We start from the raw sequence: 15,223 nt of genomic DNA, 5'->3' as shown, positions 1-15,223 counted from the left end.
TATTCGCCCTAGTCAGTTAGACTCTGTGTGTGTGTGTGAATGTGTGTCGAAGTGTGTGTGTGTGTGTGTGTGTGTGTGTGTGTGTCTGTACTCACACTGTGTCCGAAGATAAGCTCGGTATTATTCATTACTTGTGTGTATCTGCGTATTTGCAAATTTGGTCCTTGTGTGTGGAATGTTAATGCACATTTTTGCATATTGGTGCTTCACTTAAACCAGCTGCATCAAGAAACTGAGTACTTATAAGTGAGACTAGATTGGCTGTGTTAATTTCCTTTTTTCTAATGAATTATTCTTTAATGCATGTAGAATTCAGGTATATTGTAACAGTGTGATTGAAACTGGCAGTGGAACTGGTGTAATGCATAGTACTACAGATCTTGAAAGACACTGTAGAATTGCACCTTTATGACAGATAAAGGGAAGTGATGTTTGTCAGCAAGAGTCGTATATTTTTTAAACCATGTTTTTTTTTCTAGCATGGCATGCATTTGTTATATTACTGCTTTGATGAGAACACTTTAAACATGACACTAATCCCTGTAATCCATATTTCCTATGCTACATCTGTTTACAGTAGCCTAATTTACTGCAGTAGTCATTTTTTAATTGCCAGCATCTTGTATATTATTGCAACAAATTCTAGCAATTACACATTATATTCACTAGATGGCACTGTCATCCTAATCCAAGCCTTGAATGCAATGATGGATGACAGTTCCGACCTCAAATAGTACTTTGAGTACATAATTTTCATTTAAATTTCTGCTGTATAGTAATAATTTTAATTGAACTAGTAGAAAAATACCATGTCCAGAATTTGAATCTCAGTGGGATAGATCACATGAATAGGGTAGTGGGGGACTGTCTGCCATGCTGGTATATACTTAACCTGTGCCTTAAAGAGAGCCTGCTCATGTACACACAAACACACACACACACGGTGTGAGTGTGTGAGCTGGCAGTGTCGGTTGGTGTTAGGCGGGGCTGTCCTACAGGAGTTGTCAATGGGGACTCTGTTCTGGGTAGTATTCACACGTGGATTGAGCCACTTCTCCTATGATAAGATTTCCCCCCTGTTCTAAACTGTTTTCACATTACACTGACCTCTATTCAGTATGGTAAGATTGCATTAGATTGACCTGTCTCTTTTGATAAAGGGATCTTGTTAAGATGACAGCCTAAAAAGACAAACATAAAGTATTCAAGACTCAAGAAGGTTCAAGTAATGTTTTTTTTACATGTTAGCTTTCTTGTGACTAAACAAACATTAAACTATTATGGAACAATATATCAGGAAAATGTCTCCTCATATGTAAAGAAATAGCCATCCTTTTTGATCTGTAGTTCTCTTTCATGGGTAAATATGAATAGACAAATGGACATGGAGAGGTCACTCTCTTGTGCTGTTGTTGTGCTCAGTCAGGACTTTTGTTCTGGGACTCTCCTTATTCATGTTGTTGACCCTTTCGCCTATGTGACCTACACTATAGTATAGAATACCTACTGCTGTTAATGTTTAAGGTATATATTGCAGTTTCTACAGTTGCAGAGAATTTGCATTTTACCCAACTCGTAAATACTACATGTGGCTTGCACCCTTCCTCCTGGACACAGCACATGGGGATTTGTCTAAAAACCGGCAAAGATAATATCCGAAGGCATGTCCACTGACAATGTAATATTACCTGATTTTGTAGATTGCCGTGAAACAATTCATGATTTTTTGGGTGGGGAGACTCCATAGACTCTGGGGCATGATGACTGGGAACGCACACCTTTCTCCCTATTACAAGTTAGTTTCTCATCAAAATGACTTCAAAGCTGTTGTATAAAGGTAGAACATTTGCATAGGTTCCCTTTTATGTGATGATACACAACCTGTTGAGCAGTGTTGCCAGGCAGCGTTGCTGAGTAATATTGTTTGGGCGCTTACCATAATGGGCAACAGATTTCCCTCTGGAGATCTTTAATCATCAATAGGCAACATGCTGCAGTCGTCCAATCAGAACACTAAGATCCGGTCACGTGACTGGCCACATACCATCACCTTTAATCAGCATGTCCTAGTCTGGGTACAGAACCCATGACCTTGGAGGTGTGACCATGACAGGAAGCTGATGGAATAGAGGTGAATGAATGAATGAAGCACCTGACATGAAAGGTCACAGAAACCTGTGAGTCGCTCAACTAGGCTGTTATGGTTTCCCTTCCTCACTGCCTTTCTCCAAGGCATTAAAGCAAGTGATTGCCAAGTGGTGAATTTGGGGTTCACTGTGTGCACCCTTGTCTAAATGTAAGGGGTAAGGCTGAATGGAATGCCTGGGGCTGGGCACCAGAAAATCTCCCTTATTTTCAAAGGCCAATGTTGAAAATCATCCTACTTATTCTTATCAAAACTCAATGTTGAAAAGCTTCTTTCTTTATTCTTATCAAAACTCAATGTTGAAAAGCTTCTTTCTTTCTTTATTCTTATCAAAACTCAATGTTGACAAGTGTGAGATACAAATAAAGGAATTAACTTTTGCCCCAGGAGAGGTCAAATAATCTCTGAGTCATTCCAATAGGCTGTTTTCATTAATGTGCCCAGATACTACCCATCTTATTCTTAATGGACAGTGAAGTAATTGCATTGTACGATTGATCTGTGACGCCCAGCTAGGTTGGAAAGAGGACTAGGGTTAAAAATGGTGTTTTCTGCTCTGCTGTGGTGGTTTAATACTGTGTGTGTGTGTGTGTGTGTGTGTGTGTGTGTGTGTGTGTGTGTGTGTGTGTGTGTGTGTGTGTGTGTGTGTGTAAGAGAGTGAGTGTGTGAGTCATTCCACAGCAGGCTCACAGAGATGTGCTCGTCTCTCCACACACCTCCGCTGCTCTCATCTGGTCTTCGTCATCACTCTCTTTTCATGTATTCTACCTTTCTCTCTCTCTCAGCCCCCTTCTCTCTGTCCCTTTCTCTTTTTCTCCACTCCTCCAGTACCTCCTTACCTCATCATCCTTCTATTTTGGTCTCTCCTATCTCCTCTTTCTCTTAGTTTATCATCTCTCTGTCTCTCTCTTTCCCTTCCCTCTTTTCACCTCCCCCCCACTCATCACCTCATTCTTTCTCTCTCCCTCTCTCATTTTCTCTCTCTCTCTCTCTTTCTCTCCTCTCTGCAGTGTTTTAATCCTCCCTTTAATCTCTTCCAGTCAGAACATCACAGAGATTAGGAAAGGGAAGTGACTCATTTGGACTTTTGTCCTCCTCACACACAAACACTCTCTCTCTTTCTCTCTCGGTGTCCGATAAGGAGAGTGGGCTGCTGCTAACGCCACTGCCAGCGCTACTGCCGAGGAGCTGTTGCTCGGTGGTTGTGGCGGTGACTGCGGAGGAGGTGGTGGTGGTGATAAGAAGGAAGGACTGAGTGAATGGGGGTATTTTTAACCTGCTTGGGGTAGTCACAGGTGGACACGGTGCTCTTTCAGGCCCCTCAGGGTAACTGATACAGGAGAGACTGATACAGACGGATTATCGGGATGCTGAGGGCTGTGAGAGGTATGTGTGTAGTGCAAGAGAGAGAGAGAGAGAGAGATGTGCGTGTGTGTGTGTGAGTGCGTGCGTGCGTGTGTGCGTGTTTGTGTGTCTCAGAGACTAATGGCTAAAAGTATGGAGGCACCTGTTTTTCTTGACCAGTACTGATGGCATCCATCAAACCAGTGCAGAAGTGTTAGAACACTACGACAAGGCCACAGGAAGGGTAATGACCCACCAAGGCAAAAATGGGGCGTATTTGTTCTGGGGTTTTGAAAACATAGTAAACATTAGAAGGAGTATCACAAAAACTGAGACAGCTAATGGTTTATGACTAAAGAAAGGTTCGGTCAACATGGTCAGCCTATAACTATTTCCAGATGCATCGCTATAAAATTATTTCTATTTTTGCATTGCTTCGCCAGGGCTCAGGAAGCTAGCGTGAAAAAATCCAACTCATTCACAAAGTGAATAAAATCTGGTGACTCTTTCATTACAACGGGCGCTAACTTTGAAATCATTGGTCCAGCCTTACCAATTACATCAGAGATTCCTAACGTTACTTCCCACTTTGCCTAAACTTTCAACAGTCAGGAAACAATGTATGTGGGCCTACAAATGCTGTAAATAAATTTCTGCATTTTTCTAAATCCGTGTTGCTGCTTCTGTTTATCACAATAAGTTTCGGTATCGTCTTCCCCTCTCGTCGCTGATTGGCATGACATTTTCCTTGTCTGAAGGAAGCGGTTATGAACTAGTGTTCCAGACTAGATCTCCCTGAAAGAAGATCTAGGTGGGTGGAGAGCTATCAGGAGGCAACCGTGGCTCAATTTAGGCTTAGCAAACATGGTGGTGCCCAGTGGTGTAGTCTACGTGATACGCAGAACTACGCAGTATACCCACTTAAAAAGCATCACCGTCTCAGTATACCCACTTAAAATAGACAAGGATATGTAATAACATTTGGGGTTGATCACAGTATACCCACTACAGCTAACTAGACTACACCACTGGTGGCGCCTATAGCAAAACAAAACACCTCACCTGTGTAGCACAGGGATGCAAATGAATGTTTCTAGTCCTGACTAGTAAGTCATCTCTTATTCTGTTTCCAGAGCACAAAACTCCTGAGGATGTCCTCTATGGCCGCCCACCTCCACCAACTTTTCTGCCAACAGGCTGCATATTTAAAACAGCAGTCTGGACTTTTTGTCCAAATCTATTGAGCTAACTAAATATCATACAGAAACAACAGCTGACAACAACAGTTGCAAACACTAGCAACAGCTGAGTTAGCACTGATAAAAACTTGCTCATACGCTAACTGACGTCTTTTGGTGAAATAAATACCGATGTAATTTTCTCGCTTTGTTTGCATTTTCACAGGGGTGTCCCTTCCCGGCTCACAGAACTAGTCAAGTCAAGTCAAGGCTCACAGAACTAGTCAAGTCAGATTTATTTGTATAGCGCATTTAACATGCACAGAGTGCAACCAAAAGCGCTCCACATATAAGACATTGTCATTGACACAGACTAAAAAAGATAATAGATGCCGGACGATAATAGATGGCGTCGTCGCCAGCATACCCGTGACACCAAGACATACATTTAAGAAATAACAAACACTAAAGATGCCGGACGGAGCGGCATAGTCGCCAGCGTAGCCGTGACACCAAGACATACAAGAAACAAATTAATAAATAAAATAAATACAAATTAAAAATGAAATTAGTCCAATTTCCAACCGGCTGAAAATGTCCAAGGGCAAAGATGACCCAACATAGTGAACTACATAGTGTATAGCCTGAACTGCTAAAGGGAACGTCAGGTATGACAGGTTTATCTGTCTTTTACACGACCATACACCATCAAAGCAAATATGAAAATGGCCAACACTCTTAAAAATGCTCATGTCGTTGCATGGTTGCGTTCCAACCTGTCCCTGTGTGGCATTGTGGGACTTTCTCCCTGGTGGGAATAAAATAGCAGGTTCTGAGCACACTTACATGTACGTAACACGATGATGCTGAGGGCCATTACCTTGTGTCCTCTATTTGCTGAAGAGCCTCACATAATGTGGCACCCTAATGAAAAACACACTGACCAGATTAGCATAATGAAAATATATTTTAATCAGGAACTTTATACACACGCTTATACTGTATGCACAGTATATGTACAACATGTATATGTACAAGTGTGTGTGTGTGTGTGTGTGTGTGTGTGTGTGTGTGTGTGTGTGTGTGTGTGTGTGTGTGTGTGTGTGTGTCTGTCTGTCTGTGTGTGTGTGTGTGTGTGTGTGTGTGTGTGTGTGTGAGTGTGTGTGTGTGTGTCTGTCTGTCTGTCTGTCTGTGTGTGTGTGTGTGTGTGTGTGTGTGTATACATATTCATATATACCTTGGTTTGGAATCATGCCACTTTATATTGTAGGTTATAGGAATTCACAAGTATTAATATCCGCATTGCCTGGTGGTGAACAACATCACCTGTGAGTCGTGAGGTAGCCCCTCTCACCGCTGTGCTGTGTGCTGTCTCCTAACTACTACAGAAGGCTCTACTGTATACACGTATAAATAAACAAGGCTTCTGGAAACATCTCAGTCACTGTGGGCAGATACCCTTACCTCCAGTATTTCCTTACCCGAGTCATGGTCGAGAGAGAGGGAGGAAAAGAAGGAGAGCGAGAGCGAGGTGATGAATAGTGCTTCAGTTGCCCTAGCTCGGGCGGGGTAAGGGGAGGCTGAATGGGACCTTGTGTGTGTGTGTCGTTACGGAAAAATACAAACTACACATTTTACTCTCATCCTCAAAGCCTGGCTTGTGTCAGGTGAGTGAGAGAGGGAGGCGACTTGTAAGAAAAATAACAACAGTCCACAGAGCATGAATAACAGCTCAAGTAGAAAGTCTATGGAGAAACTTAAGGAATGATGATCATTTCTCCATTTCTCTCTCTCCCTCTCTGTCTTGTCCATCTGTCTGTCTATCTCCCTGTCCACCTCTCTCTTTGTTTATCTGTCTGTCTGTCTGTCTCCCCCCATCTCTCTCTCAGATCCAAACTCTGTCTCTGGGTTGTTTTGCAGTATATTTAGACAGAAATGAGCTGTAATATTTCTTCGCTCTCGTCAGGCTGTGAGGTGATTTGTCTTCTCGCTGTGACGCGCGCAGCCCGACGGAGCCCCTCTCCTGAGAGCGCCACTCTTCCATCTCCCACGCTTGCCCGAGACCTGCCAGCACTCGCGCTGGATCATCTCTCAGCCAGGCGGGCAGAGAGGGTAAATAACGAACAGACAGTGCTGGGTGCTCAGGAACGAGTCATCACATGGAGAGGAGAGAGAGAGACAGAGAGAGAGAGACAGAGAGAGAGTTAAAAAATTAAATAAAATGAGAAGCTAGGCCAGTGAGTCAGAGGCCTGGCGATGAGGCAGACAGCGGTGAAGATTTTTTAAACCATGGCCATTTGAGCCAGCCTCATATCCCCCTACACACACAAGCACACGTCCTCTGCCTTTCTCTTTTTTACTCTCTCTTTCTCTCTCCGTCACACACACACACACACACACACACACACATACATACATACACAAACAGAATATAAAGCCTTTGGCTTGACCAATCATCTGTTAATCCCAAAGGGAATATTCTCTCAACAATGAAAATCCATCACTATCAACTCCTCTCATGCGAAAAGAAGAAGAACCTCAGATTACCATCTTTCTTCTGTCAACCAAAAAAACTTCTCTTTCCTCTTCTATGGAAGTAGATTGTGGCCAGCTCTCTCATGTCACTGACCATCGTCCATAACTCATTCTGTGCTGCACAGACCACCAAACTTTTATTCATGAAAGGCTTCATATCATGAGATGGAGCACCTTTTTCATTTTCGGATGAGGCATTTTTTTAAATCACGATACCCGCCATCCCATCAATTATCATCATCCTCTTCATTTTTTGGAGCCACACCACATGCCAGTCACCTGCATATATCACAGACAATGTAGTACTGGGGGGAAATCCATTCCTTTTTTCACCTGAGGGTGATTGAATGTGGGAGGCTGGGTCTCTGGCTGCACCCTCCAGATTTTAAAACTGATGGTGGGTCAGATTGCTGCCACGGCCAGAGCAGATCTGGCCCAGAGCTGGTCAAAACCTGGCCCGGCGCTGGCATGAAGTCCGCTGAGACAAAGGACAGTGTGGTGATGGATTGCTGGGCTGATTGGCTGATACTGTGGTGACTGGGTCAACAAATCAGGGCCTGACACAGAGTTCTCGAAGAGAGGAAAAGTGGAGAATACAGAATTAGCTTAGCTTCTCAGCAAACAAAACAAACTGAATAACAAACAGTCCCTTTAGAGTAGCCCCTTAAGACATTCGCTAGACACTAAACTCCTTTGCATGTTTATAACATATCAATCAGACACATGCCGGTAGAATGTGATAATTACATACAAAAGACACACACACAACACACAACAACAAACAAACAATCAAAGGATCCAAATGTCTAGGAATAGATCTAGGAACATCTGGGTAACTAAATATTTCCTCCAGATTTACTTTACAGAGCACTTTAAATGACCAAAAAGAAATAATCTAAAAGCATAAATGAAAGTTAAATACGATTAGACTTCAGAGACAAAGACAATACCACACCACTAATCAAATCACAAATGACTGAAAACAAGTCACCCTGAAAGTGAGCACTGTAGTGTTTTGGCCTGTCACACAGTATATGTCACTGTCAAAATGCTCTTTTCTTGTGAGATGGCTCTCACTATGAATAGCCTTACAGTCAAAGACTATGTTACGGCCACTCACTTAAATTATACTTCATATTTGTGTCCAGAAGAAAATTGGCAATCTTTGTATGTGTGACCACTTTGGCTTTCATTCTCTTCCCGTCTCTGTCTTCTTTTCTCTTTTTTCACTCTCATTCAAACTCTCTCTCTCTCTCTCTCTCTCTCTCTCTGTGTTTAAGTAACTCTATCAACGCAAACCGCAAAGAGATTCATCTGCGGCCGTACTGAGGGCAAAACGCCGCATCTGCCATTATGTTTCACAAAAAAAAACCCATTTCTCTTTTCCCATCTCCCGCTCTCTCCAGCTCTCACTTAGGCCCTATCAATGCAATCTCACTCCCTCTTGCTTTCCTCTTCATCCCTCTCACTCTCTCCATCTCTCCTTTTTGCTCTCTCTCTCTCTCTCTCCTTTCACCTCTCACTCTCTTTCCCTCTACATCTCTCTCCTTTTACCTTTCTCTTTCTCTCTTTCTCTCTCCTCACCCTTAAATGATCCATTTGTGGCCTAATTTGTATGGCAGAGAGGTGGATAAAAAATCATGGTGCTAGCTCCACTTCCAGGCGCGTTTCCTTGGCAACCAGGTAAATTGAAGTGGTGGACGGATGGCGAGTGAGGACGCTTAAGGCTTGAGGTACGGGAGTGTGTGTGTGTGTGTGTGAGTGTGTGTCTAAGGGGGTGTGTGGGTTAGGGTGAGGAGGAGGCGAGCAGTCCTCTAATTTTTTATGCGACGGCGTAGGAGTAATGGTGGGTGATTAAGAAACCTCTGATGGCCGCTCGTGCACAAAAAGCATTCCTCAGAACCCTCAGAGAGAGAGCCAGACAGGCTTTTAAAGCTACACTGAGTGTGTGTGTGTGTGTGTGTGTTTTTTGTGTGTGTGTGTGTGTGTGTGTGTGTGTGTGTGTGTGTGTGTGTGTGTGTGTGTGTGTGTGTGTGTGTGTGTGATGAGTCTCTACAGTGACAGAATATTCCTGTGTGTGTAGAAAAGAGGGAGATAGTGTGAGTGTGGTGTGTCTGAGAGTGACAGACAGACAAAAAGACAGACATAGACAGACAGACAAAAAGACAGACAGACAGGCAAGAACAGATAGCGCATAATTGCTGTGTGTGTGTGTGTGTGTGTGTGTGTGTGTGTGTGTGTGTGTGTGTGTGTGTGTGTGTGTGTGTGTGTGTGTGTGTGTGTGAGACAGAGAGAGTTTAAGTTTGATGTGTTTGTGTTTGAGCGAGATGCGGGGAGCTTATGTGGAACGGAGTCGGGAACAGAGTATATGTGCGCTGTGTGCTAATGTTTATTTATCTGCATGTTTGTGTGTGTGAAACAGAGAGTGAGATAGAGAAAAGAAAAAAAGAGGAAAAAATAAGAGAAAAACTAAAAAGGAAAGAAAGAGCTCGGCACCTCTGCTGTGTGCCATGCGTTTGCGTTATCAGGGAGGCAAGTTCATGAGCGGGGCCACAGGTGGTCTTTGCTGGCCAGCACTCTGTGGCACTGCACCCCTCCATACAACTCAGGGATTCTATCTGCTAGTGTTGTCTTTCAGCTTTCCCTCCCTCTCTCCTCCACTCCCTTTCTCTCTCTCTCCCTATCTCTATTCCTTTCTTTCTTCTCTTTCTATTTCTTTCTCACCTCTCTTCCTCTTTTTCTCCCCTCCCTTTCTCTCTTGCTCTCTCACTCTCTTTCTATCCCTATCTTTTCTCTCTCCCTCTCTCTCATCTCTCTCCCTTTCTCTCTCTCCTGCCCTGTCCCCAAGAGATTATTTATAGGGGCTGACTTCTCGTTGGTCAGGCCTGGCGTGCCAGAGGTCTTCTAGGGGAAGGACATAGCTCAAACTCCAAGTATGTTTCCACAGCCTATCCATCAGTGTATTCGGATGACAGGTGGGCCAGCATGTAGCCCCTCCTACCCCCCCCACACACACACACACGCTCCACCCCACCCTCTCCCTACCCAACCCCCCAGAGCAGTGTGCCCACAAAGTCACCCCCTAGCACTAGCCTTTGAACGATGTCCAAGTATTTTAATGAGGAGGACGCTTGGCCCGCAAAGCCCAGGAGTGGACTAAGTTAGCGAGGTTATAAGACTGGGGCGCCTCGGTGCGAGGGGACCTTGTTTGTGTTCGGGGGGATTGGATGGGTTAAGAGAGAAAAGAGAGAGGTGAAGGTATGTGGTCAGCATGCACTCTTTACATGCCACCCCCCACAGCAACCCCCCTTTACCCCGGACACATATATCTCTCTCAAAGTGACAGTTATTTTGGTTTGAGGGTGAGGTGACAGGGGCGATGAGCGATGTGTTGTTTTAAACAGCTTCTATACATGAAGCGTTTGTTCAGCCTGGTCAATCCAACACCTTCCACCTCCACCCAGACCCCCCTCCCAAAACACAAAACATACATGCTATTTGAGTAGTCTAAGTACTTTGACTGCATTGACCTCTCATCACGTTCCTTACTGCTGGAGATAAAAGGGGAAATCAAAACTAATGTTATAGTTCTATTAGGCTTTAATGAATGAATTTTACGGGGAGGCCACACTGTAAGGAACGTTGTGTCTATCAATCAAGCTGTCAGCACCGCTATATTCTGTTTCTCAGATGAGCCTGATATGCTTCGTCTGCCGGGCTTGTCACTGACTGATTGTCTCGCTCAGTCCAGTGTTGTGGTAATAAACCAAAGCTGTTGTCACGGTTCTAAATACAACTCACCCTCCCTTGACTGCTTATGCCAGAATTAAGATAGCAAGTAGAGGGCTAGCTGTCTATTTACTCGTAGTAGTGACATTTCACTTCCAGATGTAAGCGTGTTTGTTGGAGGGAGTTTGTCATTTTTCCCTCGAGGCGCAGAGAGTGAATTGAAGAACAGGGCGCGTGCGACTGCCGGACGCTCGTTGACAGCAGAACTCAGTGGCGCGAAACGTTTACCGGTGGTGTGTGTGTGGATGAGGTGAGTGCTGTGCTCCCATGTGACCGCTGTCAGGCAGGCAGTTCTGCGGGAATCCCTGAATGCGCATTTTGCAGTGGGACAGGAGAGAGTGCAAGGTGCTAGTGGCAGCAGAGTCGTGACGCGCGAAGAACCAGCGAAGCGATTCGCCTTGACTGACTCCATGTGCAAAGAGAAATGTTTGGAGCGGATGACAGAGGAGCTAGTCTGAAACGAACAGGAACAGGTAAGGAGACATGCTTTCTTTTCTGCTGCTATTCGAATATTGAGGAAAAAAGTAGCCTAGGCTATATCCGAATGTGGCGCTGTTGTTTAAATTAAGTGACAGTTTTGATAAAGGCAACCTGACACCGCTGACTCCTTACGTACCACTGACACTATACAATTCACTTAGAGAAAATAATACTTGGTAGTCGACTTATTGTAAAAATGCTTCAGTGTTGACTGTTTAAGGATACTCTAACAGTCAGGTATAATGTAGGTTCATTCAAGGGTTAGTTGGAATTTCAACACATGTTGACATCTCAGCTGGTTCAAGTTTACTATTACGTTATTACATGTGTCAGCTACAGACAAACTAGCCTATATTTTACATGTTTATTGTAAACCATGGCGAGACGTGCATAGTGTAGCGGGAGACCGTGAAGTGAACTTTTCCTTAATTTGTTTTTGCTAATTTGCGAGCGGCTTCCTCATACTCTGTAATTGAGCACATTCCGACAGAACAGTAGCCCACAACCTGTAATTTGTCATTGTAGACGGAGACCCTCGTGTAGTTCCCATTCAGTTCATTGCCGAGTTCACCGCTTTTCACCTGTCTCCTTTCCCCACTTCTTAGCGCTTCTATACTCCAATTATACTGGGCGCGTATAAATCTCGACCTGACGCCGACGTTCGTCTGGAGGTGAAGCACCCTACAATACTAGTGGGTCGAAAACAAATAGATCCCCTAGTTACTTTCTATTTTAGAAAATTACAAAATTACTAGGTACAGTGATTTTCCCTGAAAAGTAGTAGCTTACTTTTGTATCGCGTGTGTATCTTAATTTGGTGTGTTATTTAAAGGTCTGTCTGCATTCAAATTATGTATCCCAGTAAAATGCATTGAAGTGACCCCTATGTACAGTGCTCTTTCTGTAGTCGATGTTTGCTTTAATGTTGTATGTGAGACTTAAAACAGTGAATGTAAGACAGTCAGTCCTTTGACTGTAAACAGTTGGTAATATAAATACATGATTAATTGAAAGGTACTGCATTTATTGGTTGGCTAAGGGATGCTAAATTGCAAAGAGGAAAATCTCTCTCTCTCTCTCTCTCTCTCTCTCTAGCTCTTTCTCTCTCAGCATATCGTCTGTATGGGTTTTCTGGTGGGCCAGACAGGGATATGTGAAGGCTGTACTAACAACTACAAAAACATCAGATTAATATTTGATCGAGATTCCATTTGAGGAAAAAGTGCCTTGTCCTTCCTGGCGAGACTGCATCCATAACTCTACATCAGAGCCACCACTTATAGTTACAAAATAGCCAATGTTCACTAACAGATGGCTCTCACTACACAGCAATGATATTGCCACAACACTATAGTGAACCATCTATTTTTCTGTATTCTGTTCTACTTCAGTAGTATGTCCTATTCCTACTGTATTTGTACTCTGACCTGCTGTATGTTTATTGCACACATTGTACTGTGAATCAGTTTGACCACCACTGAATTTAATAACAATAAGGAGATAGTATTCGCCAATGAAGTGACAGTTCGGACAACTTTTGGCTTCATCGCAGGAAGAGATCATATATTACTTCAAAACTGTCGATCTTGACAACTCATTGGAAGCAGTTAGATGTTCTGTGTGACCATCATCTACTTGTCATAACAGTCAAGCACTGTACAATGGTGGGTGACTTTACAAGCTGTAAATTGTCACGCTCTGTCAGCAGCGAGGAGAATAACAATATGCAAATAATTGTTTACAAAGTGCCATGTATTTGCCATTATATAAGACCTTTCATTCTCAAGCATCATTTACATCTGGGCTGCCACTTCTGACAGTAAGGATGGGACTCTGTGTTGATTGAAGTGGCATAGGCAGTGGATTGTGTGTTTGACTTAAGGCATTGTCAGTCGTGATGTGTCACAGTCTACCAACACCATGTCTGCACAGAGGTTTTACAGTATTTAACATTGTATACATCCCCACACACACACACACACACACACACACACACACACACACACACACACACACACACACACACACACACACACACACACAAACAAACAAAGAGATATATATATAACACATATAAAGGGAGTCTATAGGGTTTTTTGTCATTGTCTGGTGTGAGTAGCATCCAGGTCTTGTCTACTGATTTACTGATGTGGTGTAAAAAAGCACCTTCATGGCTAGAAGATGGATTCACTCCACTCACCCCTCCTACACACTACACACACTAACTCTCTTTCTCTCTCTCTCTCTCTCTCTCTCTCTCACACACACACACACACACACACACACACACACATACACAGACACACACACACAGACACAGACCACAGACACACCAATCCTTCCAGTCATGCTGCGTACTTGTGTGATTGATGCTGAGCACCATTTCTTTATTGAGCCAGAGCCACGCTTTTGGCACTGCCCATAAATTGAGCTTGTGTGAACTTTGTGAGTTATTTGGTGGCAGAGATTTTTCATATTTATAGCATCAGAAGAGATAAAAAGAAGGACCTGAAACTGAAGGGATATAAAAAAAGTATTGGATAGCAGCACAACATCTAGCTTGTCCTCATGATAAGTGATGAGGAATCCTTGACTTAAGTTTGACCTGATGGGGTGCTCCTATCACCATGCATCAGTCAGTGGAAAGTGAGGCGCAGGCGCCAGCGCCAGCAGGAAGAGTGAGGCCTGACTGATAACAGGGAGTGGAGGGTGAGGTTGGCCATCCCCTCTCTTACAGCCTCCCCACCACCGCCACCCATAGCACACCCAGTCCCCAAGCACCCCCAGTTCATTCTGGAGATAACACAGGTGCCCTCTCTCCCCACACCACGGCCTTCTCCTCAATAGCTAGAAGTGTCATTATCTCTGCTCTTTCTCTCTCTTTCTCTCTCTCTCTCTCTCTCTCTCTCGTGCCTTCTCATGCAATCTGCCTCTCATATGTTCCCTGGTTCCATCACTCTATCTGAGATTCTCTCTATTTCTTTCACGGCTATAAGAGCCAAGGTCTCGGGCTGGTGCGTTCCTCCTTTTCAGATGGTGTCTTGGCTTTGGTTCAGTCAAGGTTTTTTGTTTGCTGCATGTGTCTCTTTCTCTCTCTCTCTTTGTGTCTGTGTGTGTGTGTGTGTGTGTGTGTGTGTGTATGCGCGTGATGCTGTCCTGAGCCTCAGTGGTGCTGTCAGCTGTGAAATTGAGTATGATCATCAGAAAGTGAGCAGAGTTGTCCCCATGGGGAAAGGTTAGTGCTTGGGATCTGAAATGACTCCTCTCTCTCTCACACACACAGACACACATACACACACACACACACACACACACACACACACACATACACACACGATTGCCCATCCCATCATCCAAACCCTCACCACCTGCCCACCAAACCTGCCAAACACACCTGCCCTGCATAAACCCATTCGAAATAATTACCCTCATTATTAGCACACAGACTCATAATGGAAATGGAACTGGAAATGGTTGACTTTCTGTCATCATTAGCAGGAGTGAGTGAGTTGACTTCAGGTTCAGGTTAGCAAACAAATAAAGAATTGAAAAACAGACATGTAAACAAACGAACCAATAAACACAAAACAACGTATGGATTGGGAGAAGATGTATGGAGGCCAGGCCTGAAGGCTCCTGTGCCGAGTGCAGAAAGATCATCTGAAGTGATGAGAGTCCGGGAGATTAGTTAAATGTTTCATCTCATAATGTGCCCCTCCAGATGCCTGAGCTAACACTGTGATTTAGCTCA

General features: G+C 43.9%; 1 protein-coding gene across 3 annotated transcripts in view; it reads left to right on the top strand.

Moving 5' to 3' along the window:
• The first annotated feature begins 11,220 nt into the window (after positions 1–11,220).
• znf385c (zinc finger protein 385C) overlaps positions 11,221–15,223 on the top strand; it is a 126,749-nt gene continuing 122,746 nt past the window's right edge. Inside the window, exon 1 of one of the 3 annotated variants that reach the window (XM_048233741.1) lies at positions 11,221–11,465. In XM_048233741.1, the coding sequence (XP_048089698.1) occupies positions 11,417–11,465 (49 nt within the window). In that variant the 5' untranslated portion in view covers positions 11,221–11,416. The remainder of the gene's footprint in view (positions 11,466–15,223) is intronic. The other 2 variants (XM_048233739.1, XM_048233740.1) reach the window with 2 other exon arrangements.

This window comes from Alosa alosa, chromosome 22 (assembly GCF_017589495.1).
Source record: "Alosa alosa isolate M-15738 ecotype Scorff River chromosome 22, AALO_Geno_1.1, whole genome shotgun sequence".
NCBI classification, from domain to species: Eukaryota; Metazoa; Chordata; class Actinopteri; order Clupeiformes; family Clupeidae; genus Alosa; species Alosa alosa.
The sequence above is the reverse complement of the archived record's forward strand: the minus strand, read 5'-3'. Positions and strand labels throughout refer to the sequence as shown.